The sequence below is a fragment of the Aulonocara stuartgranti genome, assembly GCF_965226115.1.
Source record: "Aulonocara stuartgranti genome assembly, chromosome: 7".
Lineage (NCBI taxonomy): Eukaryota > Metazoa > Chordata > Actinopteri > Cichliformes > Cichlidae > Aulonocara > Aulonocara stuartgranti.
This window is the reverse complement of record NC_138945.1, coordinates 34,127,948-34,154,201: the sequence shown is the minus strand read 5'-3', so window position 1 is coordinate 34,154,201 and position 26,254 is coordinate 34,127,948. Positions and strand designations below refer to the sequence as shown.

The 26,254-nt window shown below is 40.5% G+C and overlaps 2 protein-coding genes across 6 annotated transcripts in view; one reads left to right on the top strand and one right to left on the bottom strand.

The window, feature by feature from the left end:
• whrna (whirlin a) overlaps nucleotides 1-15,596 on the top strand; it is a 200,671-nt gene extending 185,075 nt beyond the window's left edge. For all 5 annotated transcript variants that reach the window (XM_082541590.1, XM_082541591.1, XM_082541592.1 and 2 more), the window contains 4 exons: nucleotides 2,200-2,785; nucleotides 4,297-4,466; nucleotides 9,497-9,619; nucleotides 14,799-15,596. In XM_082541590.1, the coding sequence (XP_082397716.1) occupies nucleotides 2,200-2,785; nucleotides 4,297-4,466; nucleotides 9,497-9,619; nucleotides 14,799-14,981 (1,062 nt within the window). In that variant the 3' untranslated portion in view covers nucleotides 14,982-15,596. The remainder of the gene's footprint in view (nucleotides 1-2,199; nucleotides 2,786-4,296; nucleotides 4,467-9,496; nucleotides 9,620-14,798) is intronic.
• LOC309711345 (uncharacterized protein) lies at nucleotides 12-25,474 on the bottom strand. Its single transcript, XM_082541611.1, has 2 exons — nucleotides 24,822-25,474; nucleotides 12-56 (listed from the first exon to the last, which is right to left on the bottom strand). The coding sequence occupies exons 1-2, from the start codon at nucleotides 25,104-25,106 to the stop codon at nucleotides 36-38; spliced, it is 306 nt and encodes a 101-aa protein (XP_082397737.1). The 5' UTR covers nucleotides 25,107-25,474; the 3' UTR covers nucleotides 12-35.
• Between the last annotated feature and the right edge of the window lie 780 nt (nucleotides 25,475-26,254).

Genomic DNA, 26,254 nt, shown 5'->3' with positions numbered 1-26,254 from the left:
GTGAGCTTGGCAGACAGGCAGGCATAGCCCCTGCTTTAGCCTGATAAAGATGGATACTGCACAAGGGAGCAGTGAGTAGGTGTGGGAGAAAAACAGGTAGAAAAAGATGTGTGTTTGTGTGTGGAGGCTGGATAGAGATGCTTTAGACATGGTGACCTGCAGGGTTTGAATTTTATACTGATGATAAGTGTTTGCACTTCACGAAAACAAAAAGAAACAGAGGTAGAGCTTTGTAAAAGTAAGAGCCTGTGCACACTCTGTCCTTTTTTGTTGTAGTGTAGAAAGAAGAGATTAGACTCAGCACTTTGTGCCATTTGTCCAATTCGCTCCCTACCTGAGCTAGCCATGTTGTTGCGCTATTGTGTTAAAAAAGATACCATGGCAACCCCAGTTTCCAAAGTTATAGACATATCAGGGGGCTCGTTTGTTTATTGTCTGCAGAAGGATAAAAGAGTGAGGTTAAGGAGAAAGCTTTCAGCCTGCTATCACCCAAGGCTACCTGCTGCTCAAATCATACCTTTTGTTTTTTTAAACCATTTTTTTACACTCATTTTATGTCTCGCTCCACATGCTGGCACAGCACTCGTGTCACACAGTGTTGTTCATTCCACTGTTGAGTTTTTGTTTGAGCACTCTTACCTGTAAACCCAGGATCCCAGCAGCATCAAACCACCAAGTTAAATGACTTCAATTCAACAAGAATTGGTGGTGAAGCTGGTGGGAGTTGTTGATTGTGTGTCTAATATGTGAATGCAAGGGAGTGAGTGAAAAAAAAAATGGCGTGAATGACAAGAAAACAATATGAACTCATCTTAAAGGGGACCTATTATGTTCTGTTCAGTGATGGACTCCACTAGAAGCAGTTAAACAAAAATCTACTGTCTGAAGTACAGTGTGTAGATCCTGCCCCTTTAAGTTTACTCTTGGTTTAAATGCACCTTTCTCTGATTGGTTGCCCCTCGCCTGGTTTCTGCAAACAGGACACAGTACTTGTGAGCACCCGTTCCTGTCCCTGGCGAGAGAACTCTCAGCATTGCCCAAGAATCAAAGGAGAGCATTCAAAAACAATCTTTAAAACTACAAAAAAATATATTTTTCTTTTTTTTTCACACTAAAATTTGTACTTTGATGTATGCACTGAGTGTTACTAACATATCAGAATGAAGGATACATGAGTAAAATTATAGGTGCTTAGAAATCAATGTGTGGTTGTCGTTAACTGCTTTCAAATCATAAAAGCAGGTTGCAAAAGTGATGAGAATTATAACAGTTTAGCAAAATTGAAAATGCTCATTAGTTTCACTGAAACTGTATACATTAAAGCCATTAAAAAACTATGTTGGGGGGAAAAAGTAATTGGAAACTGAGCTTTTAGGACTAAAGCATGCAGCCTTGTGCCACTGGGTTTATTTCTACATATGCTAACCTCATCGTCTGGCCGTGTTTTTAAGGTGAAAAAAAAATATAAGGAAGGATAATAATTTTGGATACATCTTGTTTAACTGCTATTATAACTTTGTTCTCACAGTTTGTGAGTTTCCCAAGCAACTTATCAGAATAAATATGGATTGAAAATTTAATCTAATTTACCAAAAGCTTTACCAATTTCCTCCAGGGGGGAGAGGGAAAATTACATTTTAACAACACTGAAAAAAGCCCAAAATATGATAATCCAATAAATATTTCGGCAGTCTGCAAGACACTGTGCAGGAGTTATGCATAGTTGGTTCAACAAAGGTTTTTGGTTTGTTTTTCTTAAAGGGACCTTCCAATCATTCGGGTGTGTAGTGAATTTTTTTCAATAAGCAGAAAAAGAAAGTCCATTTCAGCAGTCTCAAACTCCTGACAAAGAAAAACAAAATTACATATAATATCACCATAAATCTAAATATAGGTACACTGACCGACCCTGCATATTATAGACTTACACATAAACAGATCATATAAAAATTCTTCTGTCAAATTGTCTAAAAAACTAATTTCAAAATATTGGCGCACGACCCATTTGACAGTGTCGCTGCATCCTCTGGTGTTTAATGACTACAGACAAAAGTTGAACCTTTCCAGACGCAGAACTGATCTGATTTGCGAGTTTCAGCTCCATCAATCACATGGTTACATTTTTAATCACAGCACATTATGCTACAATATTTTGTTACACCCCTAATCAATGATGATGAATATATCCTCTCACTTCAGGATGATGTTCAGTCCGCCACAGCCGAGTCCCCTCCCTCCTTCAAGCCTCCGCCCCCACCAGGGGTGCAGAGGGGCCCAAGTAGAAGAGATCCGCTCAACAAGTGCCCCTCTTCCGAATCCTCACACTCAGGCTTGTACTTTACAGCCACAGCCTCTAAGAACCACGGCAACGAGCCAGGACACGCTCCTGCCTCACCCTCTTTACACCACAAACGAGAACGCCAGAGGGACCCGTCTCAAGAATACGCAGCTATCAGAAAGAGAGAGCCCTCTGCATTGGCCAAGAAACAGAAAACAACATCCGCTCAGTTGTCCACAGTCACTCAGCACAACATTGGCCCTTTCCCCAGGGTGCAGTCGCCCAGCAGAGGCACTAAACCCGCTGCCCCGTCCCCTTCACCTCCGCCTCCTCCTCCACTCCCTGCCCCTCCTCCGCCCCCTTCTCTGTCCCTTAAGCCAGCGTCCAAGACCAAATCCTCCCCCACCTCCTCTCCTGGGTCTAAACAGCAGTTTGTTACAGTGGAGGTTCACAGGCCCAACGCAGAACCTGATGTCAATGAGGTGCGGCCACTTCCCCAAGCTCGAGGTATGAAATACAGAGCTACAGATCTGATATGTTGAAAATCGTGCGCTGTATAGAAAAGATGGGTAACAGCCCAAGTGACCTTTACGTTTGGTCCTATTTTAAAGTCAAGTGTTTCACTGTCTCCATTATGGTGTTTTTGAGAGATAGATCCGAATGAGAAACCAATGCACGCTTCTTTTTTTTTTACCTTAATCTTAGCCTTTTTGATACCATTAAAAACAAAAAGAAAATAAAACAAAGGTACATGTGAAGAGTATGAAGAGTAAAAAAACAAATTCTAAACTGACCTTATGTTAGATGCAAATCTAAAAATGATCCTCAAAGCTTTTCAAAAGTTTTTACTTTGCCTTTTAATATGAGGAAGAATTTTTTTCTAGCTGAGGGGTTTGATATCATTTGTTTTACCCAGTCATATTTAGCTTTGTGGTTGAAGACCGTAATTTACTAAAATAAACATTTCGTCTTTAGTCTGAATTTAAACTGGCATTTGAGACTATACCTTCATTGAAAAAGTGTTTACTCAGGTCACAGGGAAACGCATCCAAAGCAGTTACCCCCTGCTGACCATTAGGGAGAATGCAGGTTTAAAGCCTCTCAGTTTTCAGACCTGAAAGGTAGAGCCGTCTTTTATATACAGTCTATGAGCCAAACAATGAAATAAATCGAGGATGAAGTTTGTTTGTTTTTAAAAGAATTTGATACATATGGTTACAGATTTGTTTTAAAATTAATCTGTTAACAATTCAATTTAAGTGACTGGGTATTTATCTATAAAATATTCCAAAATAAAATGAAAAATTATTTGCACGAATTAATCGGTTCCAATACTTGGAGCTGATAATTTAAGCACTACAGACAAACTCAAATTAAAAGATTGTGCTTTGCATTTAGGGACAATATTTAATGTCTTGGGATTTTCTAACCCTGTGTGATCTAATCTAACATCTATGAATTAAACGACTGATGCATCATTCACATGGGCAGTTTGCTGCAATTGTAATCCTTTCGGTCAGTGGGATCCTGGTCAGCAGGTTATGAAACTGTGCTTTGGATACAGAATTGACAGAATTAAACGTGCTGAAGTTTGAACACATTTACTGATACTGTTCAAATTCTCAGATTTGCTAATTATTATTAAATATGCAGTGTCAGATATAAAGGAGGGTGAAAAATGTTCGGTGTATAATCTTTCTAAATATGTGTTTGCTTGGGCTTAATGAGCTTAATTGAGCAAATACCCAGAAGATTGGAAATTACTCATACTGTATGCAAACATCACTAATCTAAACAAGCTTTTAATTTGGCATCAAATAAGATGATTTTCCAAAAGACATCAAAAAATAGTTTTTTTTGCTTAATAACATCTTTACCTAAAAAAACTTCCCTTTATTTGATACCATGTTCTACTTCAGTGAGCTATATACACACTTTGAATTTTAATGGTTTAGAGGTCAAAAAAATGCATGCTATGTTTAGATTCCCTGACTTAATGTGTGCCTGCTTCCCCTCAGGTGGCACCCTGTCTCAGCTGTCAGACAGTGGCCAAACCCTCAGTGAGGACAGCGGGGTGGACATAGCTGAGTCAGGACACGTCAGGAAAGAAAGTAGCTCCCATTCCTCACGCACACACCTCCCCCGAGACACCCAGGAGGGAGGCGGGGGGGACAACCCCTCCAAACCGGTGAGGGGGGTTCTTCAGTGCAGCTCAAAGCTAAACATGCATGGAAGATTGAATTAACGCTCAAACTTCAGGAAATTAGACATGTATAATTTAGCCATGAGTACTCTTGTATTTCTCTCTTTGTGAGGACCAGATTATGGTTTAAGAATGACATTCGCGAGTCGTTTTCACACTTGCACCTCAGACATTATCAAAGGCACATTCTCACTAGTGGAATTACTCTGTGCCGTTTGGTCAAGGTAAATCATGCAAGAGCAACTACTCATTATGCCGAGGAGCTAGAGGCAAATCCACCAGACTAGTACCTCCACTATTCATACATTGTCCTGATTAAACAACAGCTAATGTGTGATACAACTCCATGGGACAATTTCATTCTTCAAGCACCTCTATCCTACAAAATAGGAAAAAGGCTTTATTATTAAATGGCCACATTTAGAAATTAAAGGGCATTTTTGGACTTTTAAGGTCACATTTCAATATTAAATAACATTTCTCCAAGGTGGGGATGTTCTTGAACAACAGCTGTTTTGGAAATCTGAAAAATACCTTTTTTTAAACTGTGGGTCTTTTTTAGAAGCAGTTTTGAAAGCTATATCTTTGGTATTTTAAACTCAAGGGCATTTTTGGTAACCTTGTGGGAAAGTAGAGACATTTTTTTGAAAATAAATATGAAAAGTGGACAGATTTTCTTGGATCCTCACTTCATCAAAGGGCTCAGGTTCAGGGGAAATGGGTCAGAACTGTATTCGGCTTGTAGTTAAGGATTTATGTGTTAAGAAATGAATGTCCGTCCAAGGACAGAGTGGGTCCTCACAAGCAGAGAAGTACAAGTGTGTGTGTGTGTGTGTGTGTGTATGCACTTAATTGCTAATCCTCCTCGAGAGTCTGTTCTTAATCCTAACCTTGATCTTTTCTCTCCTCCCTCTGTTTGCTCATGCAGATTGTTTCCTTTGTCTCACTCATTTGTTTATTTCTTACCCATGTCATTCATCGAGTCACATGCTCCATCATTTGTTTAATCACTGACTGCGCTGTAGCCTAATGAAATTCACAAATCCCTCTCTGGTTCTTAATGATTGATGGAAGGAATAACAAGCAAGGATGGGAGTAGTCTGATTGTTTATGGAGAGAGAGCTGATAAATTCAGCATCCAAAGAGATTGTGTAACATAAAAAAAGCTGCCTTTTTACTACCAAGAAGCAAAAATGTTTTCTTCTGCTTGTTCCTGAGTGTCAGGCAAGTGGTTGCAGAAAAGAGTGGAGTTATGTGCTCATAAAATCTTGCCCTTAATAAACTTAAGGAAGGCATTTTTAAGTCTTCTCATCTTTATGTCAAACAAAAGACAGCAGAAAGCAGAACTGTGGGGCAGTTACCTGAGTAAGTATATAAGTATGGCTTGAATTCATTCAAGAAAATAGAGTAAACCACTGATCACGTAACTGGATATTTCTCTCTTGCCAGTTTTAAAATGCTGAAACATGTTTTTGTGGGTCTTCCGTTCATGTTCTAAGATAGATGAGTATCTGATGTTGTCCTGGGTAATAGCATTCACAACTTCCTTTCATTGGCACCAAGCAATAATATTCTCTGGGCTATTGAAGTATGTCAGTGGTGTAGGGAATTGTTTTGCTTAAGGTTTTCACTAAGAAGCTCTAGATTGTCATTGTCTCCAAGTTCCAGCATGCTACTGCATAAAAGAGAGAGTTGATTAATGGATGTCCCACATCCATCTCTTCCAAACCACATCCCTACTACACACTCCTTTATGTCAGAAAGGTCACTCATAGACTGGTTTTCTTAATCCAAGAGTAAAACAAACAGGTTTTGATAAAGGTTTTGGGAAAAGACGTGTTGGATCCAAAATATGAGACGGACAAAAGGAACAAAGTGAGAGATAGAATGTCAAGCATTTAAAGGGCTAGATATTTTACTCTGGAGGTGATGTAGCCCTCACTTACGCAAGGCTAAAATGAGTATGGATGATTATATAAGCATATCTCTTAGTCCTCAGTCACACAGGCCTGTAAGCAACCCTTTGGCCACCTGTTTTAGCTGGTCTTCGGTCAAATCTGTACTACCTGACTGGTTGGCAAGTGGTTGCTGGAGATTGCTAACTGGTGCTGTGTGAAATCCAAAAGGAAACATCCTTGTGATTGTGTTGGTTGCCTGCAAACATTCGTTTGCATGAAAGAAGCCAACATGCCTGCAAACACTCATATAATCCAAATCAGAAATGGAGCACATTGACCTCCAAAGTAAAATGTATGCCTTACTGCTGAAACCAACACATTTCAAAAGGCACAACTTTTACTTTGAAGCTTACTGATGTTCATTTCCAGTTTGTACTGCACTCTTCACAGTTTCACTTTTTCTTAGCAAGCAGTTGGTGAGTGTTTGCAGACAATGCAGGACCTTCAGTGCAAATTACAGGCAACAATAAGGATCTGCTAGCAACCAAAGGAATTGTAAGGAGGTTTTGAATCCACCATCACAAACCAGTTTGCAACCAATTTCACCTTGCAACAGCAATATCCATCTACCAGTCACTAACCAGTCAGGGATCACTCATTTTTCCCTAGCGACTGATGGTTTCCAAGGAGTTACTGACTGGTCTCAAGGTTTTTGTGACTTGGGCTTTTGTAGCCAATTTCACATCAACTGCCAGCAGCTAATTGGGGAACACTCACTTTTCCTTTTATGACCAATTGCCAGTTGATTGCCAGGAATATGTATGGCACTATACAAGCCTCCTAAAAACAAGCTCAGGAGAAAAATAGTAGCTCCATGTAGCAGTGGAGTGTGGTTTAGAGACTGCAGGTGGAGTATTGCCCAGTAAGTTGATGCAGTTACAAATGGTAACTGATTAGTATCTTACTTATTCTGCAGTTGGATGCTGGAACTTGGCGTTTGAGACAAAGGAATCACAGCGGACAGAAGTCTGTGTTCCTGTGTTATTGTAGTGAAGTTGAGTGGACTTTACCCACCGGGTAAGTGTCATTGCACAGAGTGTGTTTGGCAGATCTGAATAGACGTTTGGTGATGGCACGAACTAGTCTCTGCCTCTTCTGTGTGCTGAGGGGAACTCATGAGTCGGTGAGGCTATAGTAGCTGAGAGGTTACACTCCTGTATGCAGGTATTTACTGCCACTCCAACAATATAAGTATGCACACACAAATTTAACAAATGTTTGTGAAGCTTAACAGGCAAGGGAACAAAGCAGCCACAACACCCATAAGAATTTCTGCTTATTGAGAGCTTTGGCTATACATGCTGTCGCAGGGAACACACTCAAAGTTGAATTCTGAATTCTGATTGTCAAATTCAACTCAAACCTTTTGACAGTTTGGGGGCGGAAACCAAGGGAGTAATTGAGCCTCTTATGAGCCATCACAAGGCACTGACACGCACATCTCAGTGACTGACGGCTTCGGTTAACTGTGTTAAACTAAGTTACACTGTGGCAGCAGTGTGGGTGTCATTTTAAGTTGTAAATTATAAACAGTTCCTTTTGAATGTACTGACAACTATCACGGGACAACTTTGGTTCAGAAGAAATCTAAGAAATGGGCGGTTGTTCTGACAAGTTCTGAAGTCCCTACTCAGCCATTTTGCATGAGTCTATTTATAGTATAATAATCTAATAATCTAATGTTCTACTGTCTAATAGCCATGATTATAAATATATTAGCAACTGTAGCTGTTAAACCACAGCCAGTACAACCCATCAGGGCCTTGTAAGGCTATACTGGTGTTTTTATAAGTTATGTTTGACTTTATGACTTTCTGTGTCGTTTCTGGGATGCTTAGGACTCAAATTGCACTGCTGGAAATAGTGTATTTTGATGCATATGCTATTTTTTTTGCAAATTTGCATTATAATACTTATTTTCGTTTTTCCTGCAGTATGTAAAAATTGGTGAATTTCAAAAATAAAACTATGAAGACACTCAAAATAAATTTCCTGTGGTGGGAAACTATTTTGTGCAACTTTTTTGTATTTACAGTTTTGAGGGATAAGCCTCTTAAATTTCTCTAACTAGAAATATATGTTAAAAAAACAAAAACAATTTTCATTTTTTTTTGTAGTTTATTGCACTTTTTTGCAATTTATGTAATTACTATGCACTTAATGCATACATATATTACAATCTGGGCTATAATGGTTGTATTGGTGTACAGCAACTTGAAATGCTCCCAAAAATGGCTCTACAGCATGTAAAAATATAATATAAGCTCTGGCGGACTTGGTTCTATGGTAGGTCTTAAAGGGTTAATAACGTAACCCTTTCCTTACTACTAAAAAAAACGAGCTGCTGTAGTTTTTATTTCAGTTCTTGGCAGAAAGTGTAGCTTGTTAAACCTTTGTTTTATTTCTGATTCAACCTCTCTGTCTCCTTTTTTTTTCTTAAAGCACTTTTATTGTTGATTCCTTGGATCCTCTGGGAGTTTATCAGGGATCCAGGCCCAAGTCCTCTTATAACAGAAATAATGGCTTGGTTAACAGGTTTTCAGGATGTCTGAAGTATTCAGTAATCCAGTGATTGTTGTAGTACACTCAAGCCCAAAGCACATTGGAACTTTTAATAGTTAATGTTTTTTAAATTATACATGTTATACAAGTTAACCACTACACTGAATCCCTTTAATTCACACTGATCTTGGAACCTGGACATAAAAACCCAAAAACATGTTTCAGATTCATTTATAAAGGAAATAAACACCTATAAATGGAAGGAAACTGTACAAGACCCAGCATAAACATGACTACATCATGGAAATGGAAATTAAATGTGTTTTATTTTGTCCTCTGACTTGTGAAGGTGTTAAATTGATTGCTCATTCAGAATAAACAAGGGAAACCATTAGGAAGCTCATTGTTGCTCCATTAAAATAGCCAAACATACAGTATAGTACAGTGTAATCCATGCAAATTGCAACAAATCGAAGGCAGATTATCTTATAAAGTTATGAATGTATTTATAAATATGCCTTTCATTTCGTGTTCCCTCACTCTGCCTTATTTCAGCCAGGGCTTTTGGAGCCTACCGCTACACTAGTGAGGGTGGCAAAGACTGCCAGCACCCTGGGTATTGCCATTGAAGGTGGAGCCAACACTCGCCAGCCGCTGCCACGAATTGTGACAATACAGGTAAGTCAGGAAGAACATAAAATAACATTGAAAGTTGGACCTCTTATGCTCATTTCCAGTGTATCACTAGTAGAGTAGCTTTCCATGTTTAACAATTCAAAATAACGCATATTTATCTTAAACTGGACTTCGCCTACTTATACCGATTGGTTATGATTTTTGTGCCTGTAAAACAAAATTCATAGTTTGAGGAGCCAGCAAAGGTTGCTTGGTTATCTGACTAGGATGCCTCCTGGGTGCCTTCAGGGCAAAGTGTTCTGACCATATCCAATCGAGAGGAGGCCACGTGGTAAATCAAGGACACACTGGAAAGATTATGTCTCTCAGCTAGCCTAGGAACGGCTAAGGGGTTGATAGATGGATATTTGATGTACACAATGCTGTCACTCCAATACGTTTTCCACCTGAATGGAGGAACCATATATATGTGGGACTTCTGGACTCACAACCAGAGCTTCAGTGAGATGACCATATTAGGCTACCCCCTCATATACTGAACCAAGAGTAGAATAATCTTTAATATGCGTTTAAAATGAACAGTCACCATAATAACACTGCTAAATTCAGTTCTCTGCTTACTCTGCTAACATGCAGTATTTTCATGAGTACTGTCCTCGCGTGGTTGAGCTGTGTTTTCTTTATCCTTGAAACACTTTGGATTTTCTGTAATAGTGCCACGTGCACACCTTCCAGCTGGGATCTTGTGTTCTTTAAGGCTTCATAAGGATTCACACAGCAGCTGAACTCACACTGAGATTTCTGCTAATTTTGTCGTCATTGGGGCTCTACAGAGATGATTACAACATTAATGGCCTACATGTATAAGCCCTAGCTGCCTGGAGATTTTGGTAATTACTTTGTCGGGATGAGGCACTTGGTAGTGTGTGTGTGTGTGTGTGTGTGTGTGTGTGTGTGTGTGTGTGTTAAAGGGTAAAGGCAAAGGGCAGAAACAGCAAATTACACAGCACCTTTTTTTCTAAAAGGTAGAAGTCATAGGCTCATTTCAAATACTTAATGTTCAGTTTAATGCTGTGGCTAAATAGAGTTGCAGTTATATTTCCCACAAAGCCTTTTTCATTTATAGCATATCTGTCATATTTAAAAATACTCAAAATTCTGAGCTCCCAGCTATGCGGAGTGACAGAAAAATTCTGAAAGCTTTGCTTGAAATGGCAGGTTAGTCACCTCTAAAGACAGGTATTACTTGTGGCTGTGAATGCATATATCTGTCTGCCATGATAATTTGCAAGCCAACAAATCTTGCTCTAGTTCAGGACTATATGCCACACTAATCATTTTCTAAACACAGACAATGAGACAGTTACAATTTTAATATCAGTGCTAGGAGCAGCTACAGACTCCAGTCTACTCTCCAGTCAAAGCTGTCTCTCAGCCTCCCACTCCACAGAGGTGGTGATTGAAATAAAAAAAAAAGGTGGCTGATTGCAAAGGAAGGGATAAAAGGATTGAAAATCAGCACATTCAAAATCAAAAGCAGGCTGGAAGAAAGGACAGCAAGTGTGAGTAAAGGACACAAAAAAGTGAGAGCAGTGTTAATAAGGAGAAGAAGGATGAGGAGGATTTGTACAGATGATAAACTGGAGGTTTGGTGGGTAGATCCTGTATTTGGGTATTTGTGTGGGTGTTTCAAAAGTGATTGTTAGGAGGGTTGCAAAGGGATTTGAAGCACTAGTAGCTGTGCTAGTGCTACAAATCTCCCAGACAAGTATTCTCTACCCTTCAAATGTCTTGCTCTCGCTTTTCTTATGTCTTATGTTCCTTTTTTGTGTTTTCCTCAAAGAAGAACAAAGTTTTGTTTCACATTCATCTCTTTGGTTATTGTACAATCCTCAATAGAAGTTTCATGTGCATTCATTCAGTGAGAGAAAAAAAAGACACCAGGTCCTTAATAAACAGGAAAATCTCAGATAGCACTTGTTTTGCTTGAATGGATTTTTCTGCATCATGCATCATCGGGCGTTGTGTTGGTCCATCGTAGGCTCCTGAAGCTCAGCTTATCAGGAGAGCTCTCGTATTAAAGAGATAAACAGTACAAGTCTTATTTTTTATGCATTTTTGCTTAGCTCAAATATTAAACTAAGCTTTCGAAAGAAATGAGCAAGTGGTGTCTTATCACTTTTCAAGACGGCCAGCACTGCAGCTGTTTTGTACTTCCATTCAGCCTCCACTCTGATATGCAAGCCAGCAGGCCTTCAGCCCCGGATGGTCTGTGATATCGAAGGTTTCATAAGCACAGAGAGCAAGGAAGTTCAACTTAAAAGATGCAACCACTCAAAAGGTTTGACCCCAAACTATTTCTTTTTAACCTCAGACACTTCTCCAAGAGAGTAATAAACATGAAAAAGTGCCTCATTGCAGTGGCTAATAGCAAAGGAAGTAGGTGCTTTTTCTTGCATGGGGAGCCCCAGTGGAGCCATTGGACACAAGGTTAGAGCTCATTTCATGAGAGAAGTTTAACTCAGCTAAAGATAAGTTAAATTATTCATGCAAATCAATTTTTAAAATCAAGTCGAAGTTATTTCTGAAACTAATTAGCACATTTTCAGCACAGTGGTTCACTTGGGTTATTACCTTTAAGACAAAACCACAAGCTTTATGATACCCTTGCTACATCCCTGAACAATAATGCTATATAGCTTCACAGTTATTTACAGACATTAATAATAAGGCAGCCTTAAGGTCACTTGTAACAAAGCGAAAGGAGACTTCCACATGCTCAGGTTTCAAGGTGGAAAAGAAGGCTGTGAAAAGTTTGCTCTGTCACCCGGGGAATGCTAACTCGATGTTATTAGGCCCTTGAGCAAGGCACACAACCTCAGTACTTCTCACAGTCAGGACCAAGCATCAGAATGATAAACTTGCTCTGGAAATAAAATAAAAAAAATGTTTTTAGCTTTCCACTTGGCATCCACCTCACCCAGGGGAAAAATGCAGGCATCACATCAGAGCAGGTACCCTGTACAATGGACACTCTCTGCAGTATTGAAAGTAAACACTGTGGAGTCATAATACGGCAAACCTCTGGCTTATGTGTTTCGTATCTCTCTGGGCACCGGGGCTGTCATCTTAGGTCACTTCAATCACAAATACAGAGGATGAAGTGACGACAAAAACACTGCTGCTGGCTGGCCTTTCCACTTGTTATCAGTCCCCATCACCGCTCATTGAAGCGACAGCTCTTTATCACAGCCATCTTCACATTATGATGACCAAGTGCTCCCCTAACACTGAGTAATTGTTGTAGCTTAAATAACCAACATGATGATGCAGCCCTTGTCTGGAAAGAAATATTGATGTTTTTAGCTCTCATAGTCACATATAATGAGGTCACCTAGCAGGGTCACAGGAAGAAAGACATAAAACTGGTGTTTTTTTTGTTGTTTTTCTTTAAGATGAAAACTATTTTCAAAATGCATCCTGTTATGTTTGGCTTTAAAGAATTATTTTTGGATTTTGATGCTCTGCAATCATTTTGTTATAGTGAGGTAATAAGCTGGTGATAAAAAGGTAATCATGTACAGCAGAACAGTCTTTACCTAAACTCAGATAAAGTGAATAACAGCACTCCCTGACTGCACCAGCCTCTCCAACAATTCATAATGTAGAAGCTCCTCAGAAAGTCCAAGGCATTTATCTGACATCTGAACTCCTATTTTAATCAAACACCTGCAAAATGAACAAGTTTCATCAGTGGTCCCAAACAATCCATTGACAGTATCCCAGTGATAGATACCACATATCCTGAGTCCATTTGTCAGCAAGCTGAGGTGTGTTAGCTGGCACAAGATGAAGCTACACAATATTAGACAGGTCGTTCTGATATTCTGGCTATCAAATATGTAAAAGAGTAGAAATGTGTCAAAAACAGAAAATAATAGCCAGGAATGCGATGAAGCAAAGCTATTTAGTATAGTGGTGAAATAATTTCATAATAATGTGGATACATACTAACAATTATATTAATCTGTGAAGTTGGATTTGGTTATAAATAAAAAAAAATGAAGGTATAAATTTATAAACTGAATATTATAATTATGCCCTTTATCCTCTCATATTCCCAACTTACCTATTGTTAAAACCAAGCTACTATTACTTTATTACTAGACTGAGATTCTTCAGTGCACCTAATAGCTGACTGCATGACACTGGAAGCTGATATTTTTTTGACAAAACATGCACTAAACAGTAACAGGGACAGTTTGTAGAGACAATAGATCATAAAACAAAGACCATGAAATCATGTCATGTCTTGTGCATGCAGAGTGTTTTATACATTTGTATTAATATTTTTATAATATTTTCAACTTTTTTTGATAGAAAAACATCTTAATGCCTGTATTTTATATGATTGGGTGTGTTTATGCTGATTAAATACTTTTTCTCATATTTATGCTGCCTTATTTACATTTTATTTGGTACCGAAACAATTTAAATGACTTTGGTGTAAGTGAACGGCAGTAATTATCATCAACTCTAGGAAGCTTTTTAAACCTGGTAAAGTAAGTGGTAAAGTAACCCTGTTTGGCAGGTTAGAAACAAATATATTCTGGCTGGCTGAAGAGTAAAGCCAGTTTAAATCACTTTCATAAACTCTGACCATATAAAAAGCAAATAAATGTTGCTTTTTGGAATAGACTTGAATCTGAAGCTTTTGTGTGGCTTAATTATCTAAAATAATGCCTTTTCTATTCATATTTATTAAATATTTTACATATATAACCTCATGTATAATTTGACTTGACTTATTATTAGGAGATTTAAAGCCCAATTTCAAGATTATGTCTCTGTCATTCTTTTTTTTAGAAGTTAAAATTCATATAAATAACACTTTCAGACTGCAAGGCTTGTCCAAGGCTGCCTATTCTGCATTTGCTGGCAAATATCATTCACAGAAATATTATCCAGGAGGAAAAAGAAGAGTATTCACAGTGCAGCTTCAGGTCCAGAAAATTCAGAGACAAAAATTTAACAAATTTATTCCTGAATTTTATTTTACCATTATTACCTTAGAGGAATTTCTGTTCTCCTTGACTCTTTTAAGAACAAATATATTAGTACAAGTGTTTCCCACAAGAGGCCGATTTATTTTGGATGTAATCATGGCGGGTTTTAAATAAGATCTCCCTAAAATTCCCCTCTCTTTCTCTGTCTCTCTCAGAGGGGTGGTTCAGCTCATAACTGCGGCCAGCTGAAGGTGGGACAGATTATACTGGAGGTAAACGGGGTTTCCCTGAGGGGCCGCGAGCACAGGGACGCAGCGCGCCTCATCGCCGAGGCCTTCAAGACCAAAGACAGAGACTACGTAGACTTCTTGGTGACTGAGTTCAATGTGGCACTATAGCTGAGTGGAAGAGGAGGGAGTACGATGACGAAGGTAGCACCAAGAGAAGAGGACTTCAAAGGGGTGATGATGCAGAAATATTCAAGTATTCTATTGATTTATATGGCACAACTCTTGGATAAACCTAAACAAACCACCAACTGATCTGAGCCCTTCTCCTTTCTCGGAAAACCCACTCTTGAATTTACAAGGCATTACTTTCACCGTGGACTTTGTCCAGGATTCTCCTCAACTTGTTACCTCCCCACTGTGAGACATTATGCGCTGCAGTGGAAAACCTGTACCTTTTGTGTTAAACCGTGTGGATTTCTGGAACTTCTCATAACACTCCCATGTCTCATGCTAACTTTATTTTACTTACTTTCTGCTTTTAACTGAGACAACTGCACATCTAAGATAAACTGATTGCTTGGCTTTACAAGTTTGGATTTGTATATGTAAAAATGGACAAATGTAGATACAGATGCATATATAATGTACACATAAAAGTACTCCTATAGAATTAAAAAAGAACCTGTAACCTCTGTCGCATCATCTATATATCTAAATATATCTGAAATATGGTGATGATTTGAGGACAATACATGAATCCACAAGTTTTACCAGAATAACGGTGACCATCAGCAAAATACCATCCTTTCACAAAGAGGAAATGGGGGGGGGGGGTGTTCTTGTCATACTGACAAAAATAGAAATAAAATACCGATATTTGTTTACTCCGACATGAACCCTGACTTTGCACTTACACACCTCTCTTTATATCTGTGTTTAAAACTCTGCCTTCACATTAGGACGGCCAAATTGGAAAATATTATCCATCCACAGTACGATATGCAAAAACGGGATTCTGCATCATATTCAAAACCTCTGTGGAGGACTTCTACTGTGTTTTATTATATCCAATATCATAATTTAATTGGTATGTTTTTCTCTCCTGAATTAGGTTATTATAGTGACTTGAGTGGAGCTCATAAATGCTACTTGTTAACCGGGTGAACAGTGGTAGCGTTTACTGCTCAGGGGCCAATAAAAATCACAAACAGCTGGTGTGTCAGCCAAAACAACATTACTATCTAGAGCTGTCAGCCAATAATTAGACATTTTTTCATCATTGCACGATGGAAAAATGTTAGTTGTGATGTGTTTAGAGTCTGATATGACTCTAAACACATCACGATTATATTTGGACATAACAGCAGCAGAGTTGGTTGCACTGCTGTAGGAGTGAGCCAAGGGTGCCTGCTGCTTAACGTTTGATTACTCCCAACATTTAAAACTGATTTGATCTTAATTATTTTTAAATGCACTTTTTCATAGACCAATGACTGTGACAATTATGTTGTTTATCTTTGACTCCTTCACAATAAAAGTCGCTCTTTGTTTCACCTTTTTAATGGTGTTAGCATCTGAAAGAGAAAATGTTCACTTTGCCTTAGGAGTAATTTACATCAGCGAGATGATCATTACTTAATATGAATATGAATCAAAGCCGCCCTACGGATTAACACAGCCTGTAAAATTGCAAATACATACTTTAGATTTTTAAACAAATGTGTCAGATTCCAGCTTTAAAGACTATAGCGTTGCTACAGTTTATCTACACACTCATAAATCAGACCTTACTTCTGCAAGTAACAAAATAAAAATACCTCATTATTGCAAGTATCTGTACATTACTTCAGTATTTATTTTCACGTTCTACTCTTTACCTGGGTTGTTACGTGAGGTTTAAGACATTTGAGGGGAGTATTTCCTGTCACTGTGCGTCTTCAAACATCAAACTGCCTTGAACCTATTTGGGTTGAACAATAACATATAAATGGCAATCCATGTGGGGTATCCAGAGAGGCAATTCTGGTGCAGAGATCATCAGTATACACACAAACTGCACCACTAATTCACTCAGAGATGGAGAAAGATGGAGAAAAGACAGGATGGGAGAAGAAGAAAGAAATTATTATTATAAGGTGATATTTAAAAGGCTGGAAATTTAAAATGTCCATTTAATGTCCTTATTTATTTTAGAGTTGTTGTTTTATTAACAGATATACATGATTTGTTGCTCAGTTTATGTCTCTTTTTTTCATATTAGTGTAGGGTAGTAGTTTACACATTTTCCTAACAGCAAAAGATCCCCATTTGATTCTGGGAGGAAACACCAATCCCTTGGGGGTAGTGTCAGGAAGCATCCTGCATCTGCCAGAAAGAAATCTGCCAAATCAAGCATGTAGAGCTACCCGCTGTGGTGACCCCTTGCCACAAATTGAGGTGTACAAACTTTTTGTTACTCAGAGGTTGCGTGAAAGGCAGTTTAGTGCAGGTTACAGTGGTTAGTTGAAATACTTTGTTCGTCTGTTGCAGAGTAGGCTGTGGTCTTCACGGTCAGTGTGAGGTTGAGATGAGTAGCAGATATCACATTAAATTTAAGTTGAATTACACTTTCGTATTAGCTTTATTCTAATATAAAGGTGTGTATGAGATGGAAATCAGCCGTGATAGCTCATTGAGCTTTGGTTTATAACTTGTTGAAGGCAGTTGGCTAAATCCACGAGCAGCAGCCGCTGATCACAGCCTGTATACTAAATCTACTGGACCACACAATGGAAATGGTTGCTAAGTGACTATTTCCCCATGCTGCACCCACACCTGCTGAATCCCACTTTAACTCTCGACTATACAAATGTTTCTGTTTAGGTGCAGAAACAGTCACCTATCTACATTTGTTAATTTGTAGTACTGTAGCTACTTTTTTAAAATTCCCATTACTTTTGTCTCCTTTGTCTATATCGCAGAATTAGAATAGAATAGAAGCCAGAATGAAGTTTGCATTTCCTTGTTTTGTTTTAATAACGAGCTTCAGCTTTTCCACTTTTACTTGAGTAAAAAAGTTGAATCAGTACTTCAGCTTTTATCAGAGTACCTTTTAACACAAGGATCTGTACTTGTGACAAATGTGTGCACCTTTGCCATCTCTGCCTGCAAAAGGATTCTGGAGCTCCCCGTTTATGTTCCCAAAACTCTGAATCAAAGATATGTTTTTCAGATTTGGCTAGCTTAGTGTGGAGGTATTCTCAAAGATCATGAAATCCCCTCTCGGATTGCTCAGTTTTTCTTCTGCTTTCCCCCCCACTGAATAACAATTGATGATTTTATTTCATAATTTCAGAGTTATAATTATTTTCACCCAGGGGGGCCTTGCTGAAGCCATGGTCGGTGCAGTAATTATTCCCAAGGAGGGAGTAATGGGACATTTAGAGGACGACACTGCCAAAGATTTCTGTAACGCTCCTTTGCACTTGTGGTTGGATGCACAGTCACATTTTATCCATTTATAGAAAAGCAATTAGGAGATAAGCAATGACATAGAGTGAGAGATGGAGTGAGAGAGAATGACAATGAGGGAGTGACTGAAGTAACAAATGAGATGCACTTGTTGTTGTGGAGATGCTCTGCTTCCTCACAGGAAGAGTGCAAGCGTGGGGAGGATGTACAGCAAACATCCTGCATGTGTCACTCTAGAGACTCACATTAGGCTGCAGGTAGAAACTTGGAGTGATTACAGTAATTAATCCAAGTGCTCTGTGTGTGAACGTGTGATCGTTAAGCGTTTTATGCAATTGATGTGTGTCTGCCTGCAGATACCGCATGAAATTATGGAAACAAGAACATTTTGAAAACAAAGAGACAGCAAATAAAGACACATGTAAGCGCCATCAAGGGAGCTGTTGGACGAGACAAACAGGGGAGCCGGAGTCTGGTAGTCCGGGCTTTTTAGAAGAATGCCAACAGTGCAGCTCTGTGAGAAATGGCTGTCAAAGATGCCCGATTCATTCTGGACACAAACGGAGAATAGAGAGCATTGTGTTCATGCTTTGATTTTACAACATATCCTTGTGTGTCAACCTTCAATGAATCATCATGAAAAAAATATTTGTTTTAATCTCATATCTATGTTTGTACTTGTAAATATGACACCAATATATATTATGGGGCAAAAAATAAGAGGCTGAAGTCTGATTAAATACTTGGACTGCCTGAAGATCCTTTTTTGTTGTGACAATAAAACTTCAAACATTAGCTGATCTCTATTTTTATGCTTTACCTATCTGTTTTTTTTAAAGGCTTATTAAAAATGCACTTTTCAAGAAGATTGGTCCTAAGAAAAATCCACTAGATATAAAGCTATTTTTCCTCAGAACTCCTCAAGAAGCTACAGTTCTTACATTTGCTCTGAAGAGAATCATTCTGAGTAAAGTTTTAATCCATCTAAACATATCTCTCATTTTAGCTCTGGTGTAGTCTACATCAATTTCTTTATCTCTGTCTGGCTGTGAAGCTGCTATATGTCCCTTTTCTTTTCTTTTTTGGATTGTTTATACCAGCTCATCTTTAGATATCCTGCAGTAAAAAAAGTCTTAATGAGAGCCATTACTGTATTACCAAATACAGAATTATTATTGCATTGAGTTGCCATAATAAAATAGAACTGAGTATGGGGAGTTATTGTTTTCTAAAAACGACAGTGACAAAAATATGACCGTTTTCATATGTCATGTTTTCTTTAATAATAAAAAGCTTTATGCTGATACTAAAACTGTCTGATTAGCTGGTAGTTTATTTTTGTTTTGTTTTTTTAAATGTCCCAAGATCTTGAATCTCTAATGATGAAAAATGTATCCCATGGCTTTACAAAGCTGCTCACAAAGATGAAACAACAAGTTGTTGTTGTTTTTTTAAAGAAACTGGAGGGAAGTAAAAATAACTAGAGCTTTGTGAGAGTTCTGAGATCAGTCGGGGGCAAAATTGTCAAGGTCTGCGGAGGCAGACCGTGCGGAAAGGTGTGTGGTGGACCCAGGTGCGAACACAAACAAGGATGCAGGAGTGGATTCCAACCAAAACGAGCCTTTTATTATGGCTGAAAAACTCATGGAAAAGAACAACAAAGTAACTGAGGGAAAACCTGAACATAGACTGGGAAACTATGACTCTAATGAGATTTAGACTGCAAAATACAAACTATGGCTGGGATACTATGACAAGGGGTAGGGGAGATAACACAGACGACGCGAGACAGACTGTATGAAACACAGAGACTAAATACACATGAGGGATGATCAGGGGAAGTGGCCACACATGGGAACACAGCTGACACACATGAACTTAACGACAGGACAGAAGGAGTGAAACTGAATACACTGACCGTGAATACAGACTTTCAAAGTAAAACAGGAAACATGGAGATTAGACAAGACACATGAACCGGGGAGACGTAGTACAGGGGAGATGACATAACCACACGAAGGGCAAGGGAGACTTAATACACGGGTAGTATGTACAAATGGCTGGACTGCCTTAGTGACCCTAAACAAAGAATAAACATCAAAATAGGCTAAAACACAAAACACTGGGTCGCACGACCCAGGACCATGACAATACCCCCCCCTCAAGGGCTGGCTCCCGACAGCCCAAAACCGAGAAACCAAACAAAAACAGAAAAACCCCACCCAGGGCGGGAGGCGGGGGACCAGGACGGAGGGACCAGAACAGGAAACAAAACGAACAACAGAACACACAGGAGCACAAGACCAAAGTCAAAACAAAGTTCAGGGGGCCGACCCAGAGCCCACAGGCACAAGAGTACACGGGTCACATGGTCGGGGGGCCGACCAGGCGGGCGGCACAGGTGACAGAGCTGGTCCGGAGGCCGGCCGCGCAGAAGGCAGCGGCGGCGACGAAGGCGACGGAGCAGTTCAGGAGGCCGGCCGCGCGGAAGGCAGCGGCGGCGACGACGGAGCAGTTCAGGAGGCCGGCCGCGTGGAAGGCAGCGGCGGCGACGAAGGCGACGATGGAGCAGTTCAGGGGGCCGACCGCGCGGAAGGCAGCGGCGGCTCCCAAGTGTCAGGCGTACCGGCCGAGGCTTGGAGGGCACAGGACCAGGCGACGCTGAAGCGGAGGCTGGCCCAGGCGACGCTGAAGCACAGGCTGGCCCAGGCGACGCTGAAGCACAGGCTGGACCAGGCGACGCAGAAGCACAGGCTGGACCAGGCGACGCAGAAGCACAGGCTGGACCAGGCGTAGCAGAAGCACAGGCGGAGGCTGGACCAGGCGAGGACGAAGACTCGGATGAAGCTGGACCAGACGAAGCACAGGCTGAAGCAGGACCAGGCGACGACGAGGCGGCCGCAGGTGGCGGCTGGACAGGCCCCTCGGGCCCTCCAGCTGACGAGGGATGAGGCTGAACGGGCCCCTCGGACCCTCCAGCGGAGACAGGAGGCTGAACGGGCCCCTCGGACCCTCCAGCGGAGACAGGAGGCTGAACGGGCCCCTCGGACCCTCCAGCGGAGACAGGAGGCTGGACGGGCTCCTCGGGCCCTCCAGCTGACGAGGCATGAGGCTGAACGGGCCCCTCGGACCCTCCAGCGGAGACGGGTGGCTGGACGGGCCCCTCGGACCCTCCAGCTAACGTGACGTGAAGCGATGGTGTCGCCGCAGGGTGCCGGATAGGCACACCTGGGAGTCCAACAGCAGATGCAGGACAAACAGTTATGTAGGCCCCTGGCTGGACTAGGAGCTGAGGAAACACAGGCTGCTGAGGCACAAACCCAGAGAGAGAGAAAACAGGTAGAAAACAGTCTATAGGGCTTAACATCTTGGCATGAAAAACCGTGAAGTGAACAGTGGTAGGGACCACCAGTTCAGAGCCAGCAACCATTAGGTTCCCAGAGTCTGCATCAGTCCAAGGTGGCTCGCAGGTTACTGGCCCAGTCTCAGTAATCCTAGGAGAGGCCAACATAAGCTGGTTGGACTTAACCGATGGTAGTGTGCGGCTCAGAGGAGCTGGTTCAACCATACGGAAAACAACATCAGGAGCTAACTCCTGAAAAAACAGTAAACACACAGGTATGGACCTAACCAATGTCACCGTGGTAGCATGACTGTGGTGTGTTGGATGGATGTGTTTGTTGGAACCTGCACCCGCAGTGATCTGTGGCGTCAGAGTGATGACTATATTGAGTGGAGAGACAGATACAGGCAAAACGGTACGTAAACCATTAACTGAAGCAGGTGACACTTCAGGCTGAGAGTGAGTGGTTACAACATTGTTCGAGGCTAAACTCTTATCCAGTGATGAGTTCACAGAGACAGGAGAAAACGGTGTCACATTAACCCTGATCTCAGCCTCCATCTCCTGAGTGGAGGTACTGGTGCTGGAGCAAAACAGTTCAGAATCACCCTGTGTATGACCTTCAGGAAGACAGAATTCATATTGTGACGTTACACAGTCCAGGTTACCATGATCAGCATTTATGTTTTCATCTTGACAGGTTAGAGTGAGTTCATGATCGGCGTTCACCGTTTTCAGTTCATTAAACACAAGAGTAGCAGGGAAAACAGGATCACTAGTCATGTTACACTTTAATCCATGATTTGCCAACTCTGCAATATCCTTGCTTACTGTGGCTTCAGAGGGCCCCGGAGTTGAGAAAACACAGTTCTTGAGGTCAGGCTCAGAAACAGATAGCTCAGACTTGGATGGAACCTCAGACATGGTAAAAGACACAAAAGGAAACACCTTCACCCCACTACTCACACTATTACCCTGAGAATCAGTGGAAGTCTCTTTCAGTCTATGCGTAGATTTTGTGGTCCCTGCAGGATTGAGTGAAGCAGTCATGATCGGCTGAGAAGGACTGTCCCCAGGGGCGGAGCGTGGGGGTGGCTTACGGGGCTTAAGCCCGGGTTGTTTTGTCAGAAGCCCGGGGTATTTTGGAGTGTAATTTTTTCATAGTTAGATGCCTGGCTGACAACTGTATAAAACAAAAAGTACACACAATATTCGAAGCACATAGTGCACACTGTGGGAATTTACGACTGTGCGTGAATCCCCCCCTGATATTGGTATGATCCAAGCTCAGGCACTAAGCGACTGAGCGAGGGGGCGGGGGGAGCTGCTGCCCGTGAGTGCGCTGTTGGAGAGACGGAGCCAGCCATACTAAGGAGAGCTTAAGTTTGACCAGGTACCAAAGCAAATCATTCGTACCGTACAAATAATGTAAATATGACGGTGCATCACGAAAGATTGATATGAAACTGATCACTTGACCAATATTATTTTACTTGCTCTTCAAGTGAATCAACAAATGGCGAAATGAAAAGCCGAACAAATGCTATTTTTTAGAGAGTCTTAGCTTACGTGTGTTTATTTCATATTTTCAGTTCTTACCCTCCCCGACTAATTCGGTTTCAGTTATGTACTGAAATATAAGAATGGACATTAGAGGGTTCTTTCAAAGAAAAAACTCAGGTAAATGTTATTTTATATATTATGCTTTGTATGTTGTTCAGTATATTTCTATGCAAAACAAGAGGGATTTCAGTACACAGCAGGATATTCACATTTGTAACCAGATATTTACATACACTTTATGGAGAAAACATAAAACATTTTTACTGTACAACATCAATTTAGAGTAAACTTTTGTTTTAGATAAATATTGAAATATATTTTGAATTAGTTAAATGTCAGAATAAAGAGAGACAGAGCTGTCTATTTTTTATCACTTTCATTAAATTTAGGAGTACATGTACACTAAGTTTATTGTTAATTAATAAGAAAACTCCAGACGATTCCATTGTGAGCTGAAGAAGCTTCTGATAGGTTAGTAGAGTCCATGTGAGTAAATTGGTGGCACAGCTGTGGATGCATATAAGGCAAAACACAGAGCCTGTTTCTGTGACATGGGAAAATCAAGAGATGTCAACCAAAACACCAGGAAAAGAATTGTGGAGCTCCATAAGTGTGGCTCAATTTGAATACAATTTGGTGCCATTTGCAATTAAAAAACACAGACAGTTTCTCTCTTTACTCTTAAAGTTAACAAATATGTTTTTTATATTTATCAATCTAAAAAAATAAACATTTAGTCTGATTTGATGTTACAATTAAAAAAGTGTTTGTGTTTTGATCTGAAGAGTTTGTAAATATCTGGTTTCAACTGTATATTTGATGATTGTCAGCACAAAGAGGGAGAGAGAGGAGCAGAGATTGAGATGGAGAATGAGGACAGAACAGAGATGAACAAGAGCAGGTGAGACACACATGTTAGTCAAATGGTTGCTTACTAAAAGTATCACTGTATCATAGGTACTCATGTATCTTGTACCTAGTGTTTCTTTTTAGGTTTGCTATTTTTCAAATTCTATATTTATTAAGTTCTGCAGGCTTGTTTGCACAACAAGGCTAAATAATTATATAAACTTTTCTCAATCTAAATATTGTACTTTGGTAGAATTAAATAAATAAGTGTAGTGCAGGTCTATGATGATTTTTAGTGCTACTATCATCTAGTTCTGATTGTGGTTCTGTCTTGGTTAAGTCCTCAGTAATCCTGCTTTTGAACTGTTGTAGTCCTGTTTTAATTCTGGATCAGTTCTGGGTCTGGTTGAATTGGGGTTTAGTCCCTGTGTCTTGATACAGCCCCGACTTCGTTCTGTCTTGCTGCTCAATTAAAAAACTAGTTTAAGGTGTCCTGCATGTGTGATATATATATTTCCCTATATGAAGTCATTCTTTTTTGAACAAAACTCAAAACAGAGCCTATTAATCTTTCAGTCATTTCTACACCCCCCCCCCCTTAAAAAAAAAAAAAAATCCCACATGCATACTACCCTTTAGGGCTAAGCCCCGGGTGTTTCAAATGTCTGGCTCCTCCTCTGACTGTCCCTAGCCTGTGGCTTGGTGAATAGCTCATTGCTAGCCATATCACCGGCTAAGTCTGTAGTTACTTCACATGCCGCCCGCTCAGAGGTAACTTGGCTTGACAGAACAGGTTCACTCACCTCCGAGCATCGGGTGATGCGGTGACGACGCGAACGCCGTTTTTTCTTGGCCGTGGGCCCCGTTAACGTGGAAAGTGGAGCCTCCTGCGGTGACGCAGAGGCTGAGGAGGCGAGTGTTGGCGGAGCGTCAGGCGGGAGCTCCTGGCAACTCCGGGGGCCCCCAAAGGCCAGGCGTGTCCCGCGGAAAATCTCACCGTAGTGAGGAGCGAGCCCTGGCTTCCCCCGTTGCTCCTCCTCCAGTTGCGCGCATGCGGCGCTCTGCCGCTCCTCGAGGTCGAAATCCATTACCTCCACAGCCTCCTCGTGTCGTTCAGTGGAGGGCGAGACATGCCGTAGCGATGAGCGACGGCGACGTGAACGCCGCTTCCGTCTTGAAGTGGACGCGGATGGAACTTGGTTTTCTGTGGTGAAGGAGTGAAACTGAATACACTGACCGTGAATACAGACTTTCAAAGTAAAACAGGAAACATGGAGATTAGACAAGACACATGAACCGGGGAGACGTAGTACAGGGGAGATGACATAACCACACGAAGGGCAAGGGAGACTTAATACACGGGTAGTATGTACAAATGGCTGGACTGCCTTAGTGACCCTAAACAAAGAATAAACATCAAAATAGGCTAAAACACAAAACACTGGGTCGCACGACCCAGGACCATGACAAAAATAAACACAAACAGACTTGGCCAGAGTATAGGCATGGATGTGGTTTCACTGCTTGGGCGTGTGGAATGAATAAACCAAATGCTCAGTGTCAATCATACAAAAAAGAAAAACCTGGCTTCTCAGTAAATGTGGTTTTCAAATTAAATGAGCTAAAACAAGACACACAAAGGTGATATCACTACAGATTTACTTGAAATTATATTTCTGCAACCCTTCATTTTCTAACCATTTGTGTTTAGATGTACCTTGGGATAGCTGTAATAAGATATAGGTTGAGGTGGATGAACACATCCTAGAGGATGTGTATTATATTAAAGTTGATGACAGTACAATTAGAAAAAGACTAAACAAGTATGACTTCTATGGAAGGGTTTCCAAGAGAAAGCATATTCCCTTTATGAAGAGCATTGTAGCAGAGCTTAGATTTGCAAAGTTACATCTAAGAAAATCACAAGAACAATGTTCTTTGAACAGACAAGAATAAAATAGAGATGTTTGGCCATAATTCACATCACAACGATCCCAAGAATGCCAGCAAATCTACACAAGACGTCTAATTACATTGATGGAAAAGATAACACAGATGCAAATACATTACCTTAAAAATATAAAGCTGCGATTGCACTTTTCTTGTATAGATACATATTTTCTATGAGACAGGATTGTCTGCACCCACGTCATCTGAAGCATTGTTAAGATAAAATGATAAAACTTTGGCTTTAAACTGAAGCACGTTTGCCAAAAAAAAAACTTAAGTGCATCTC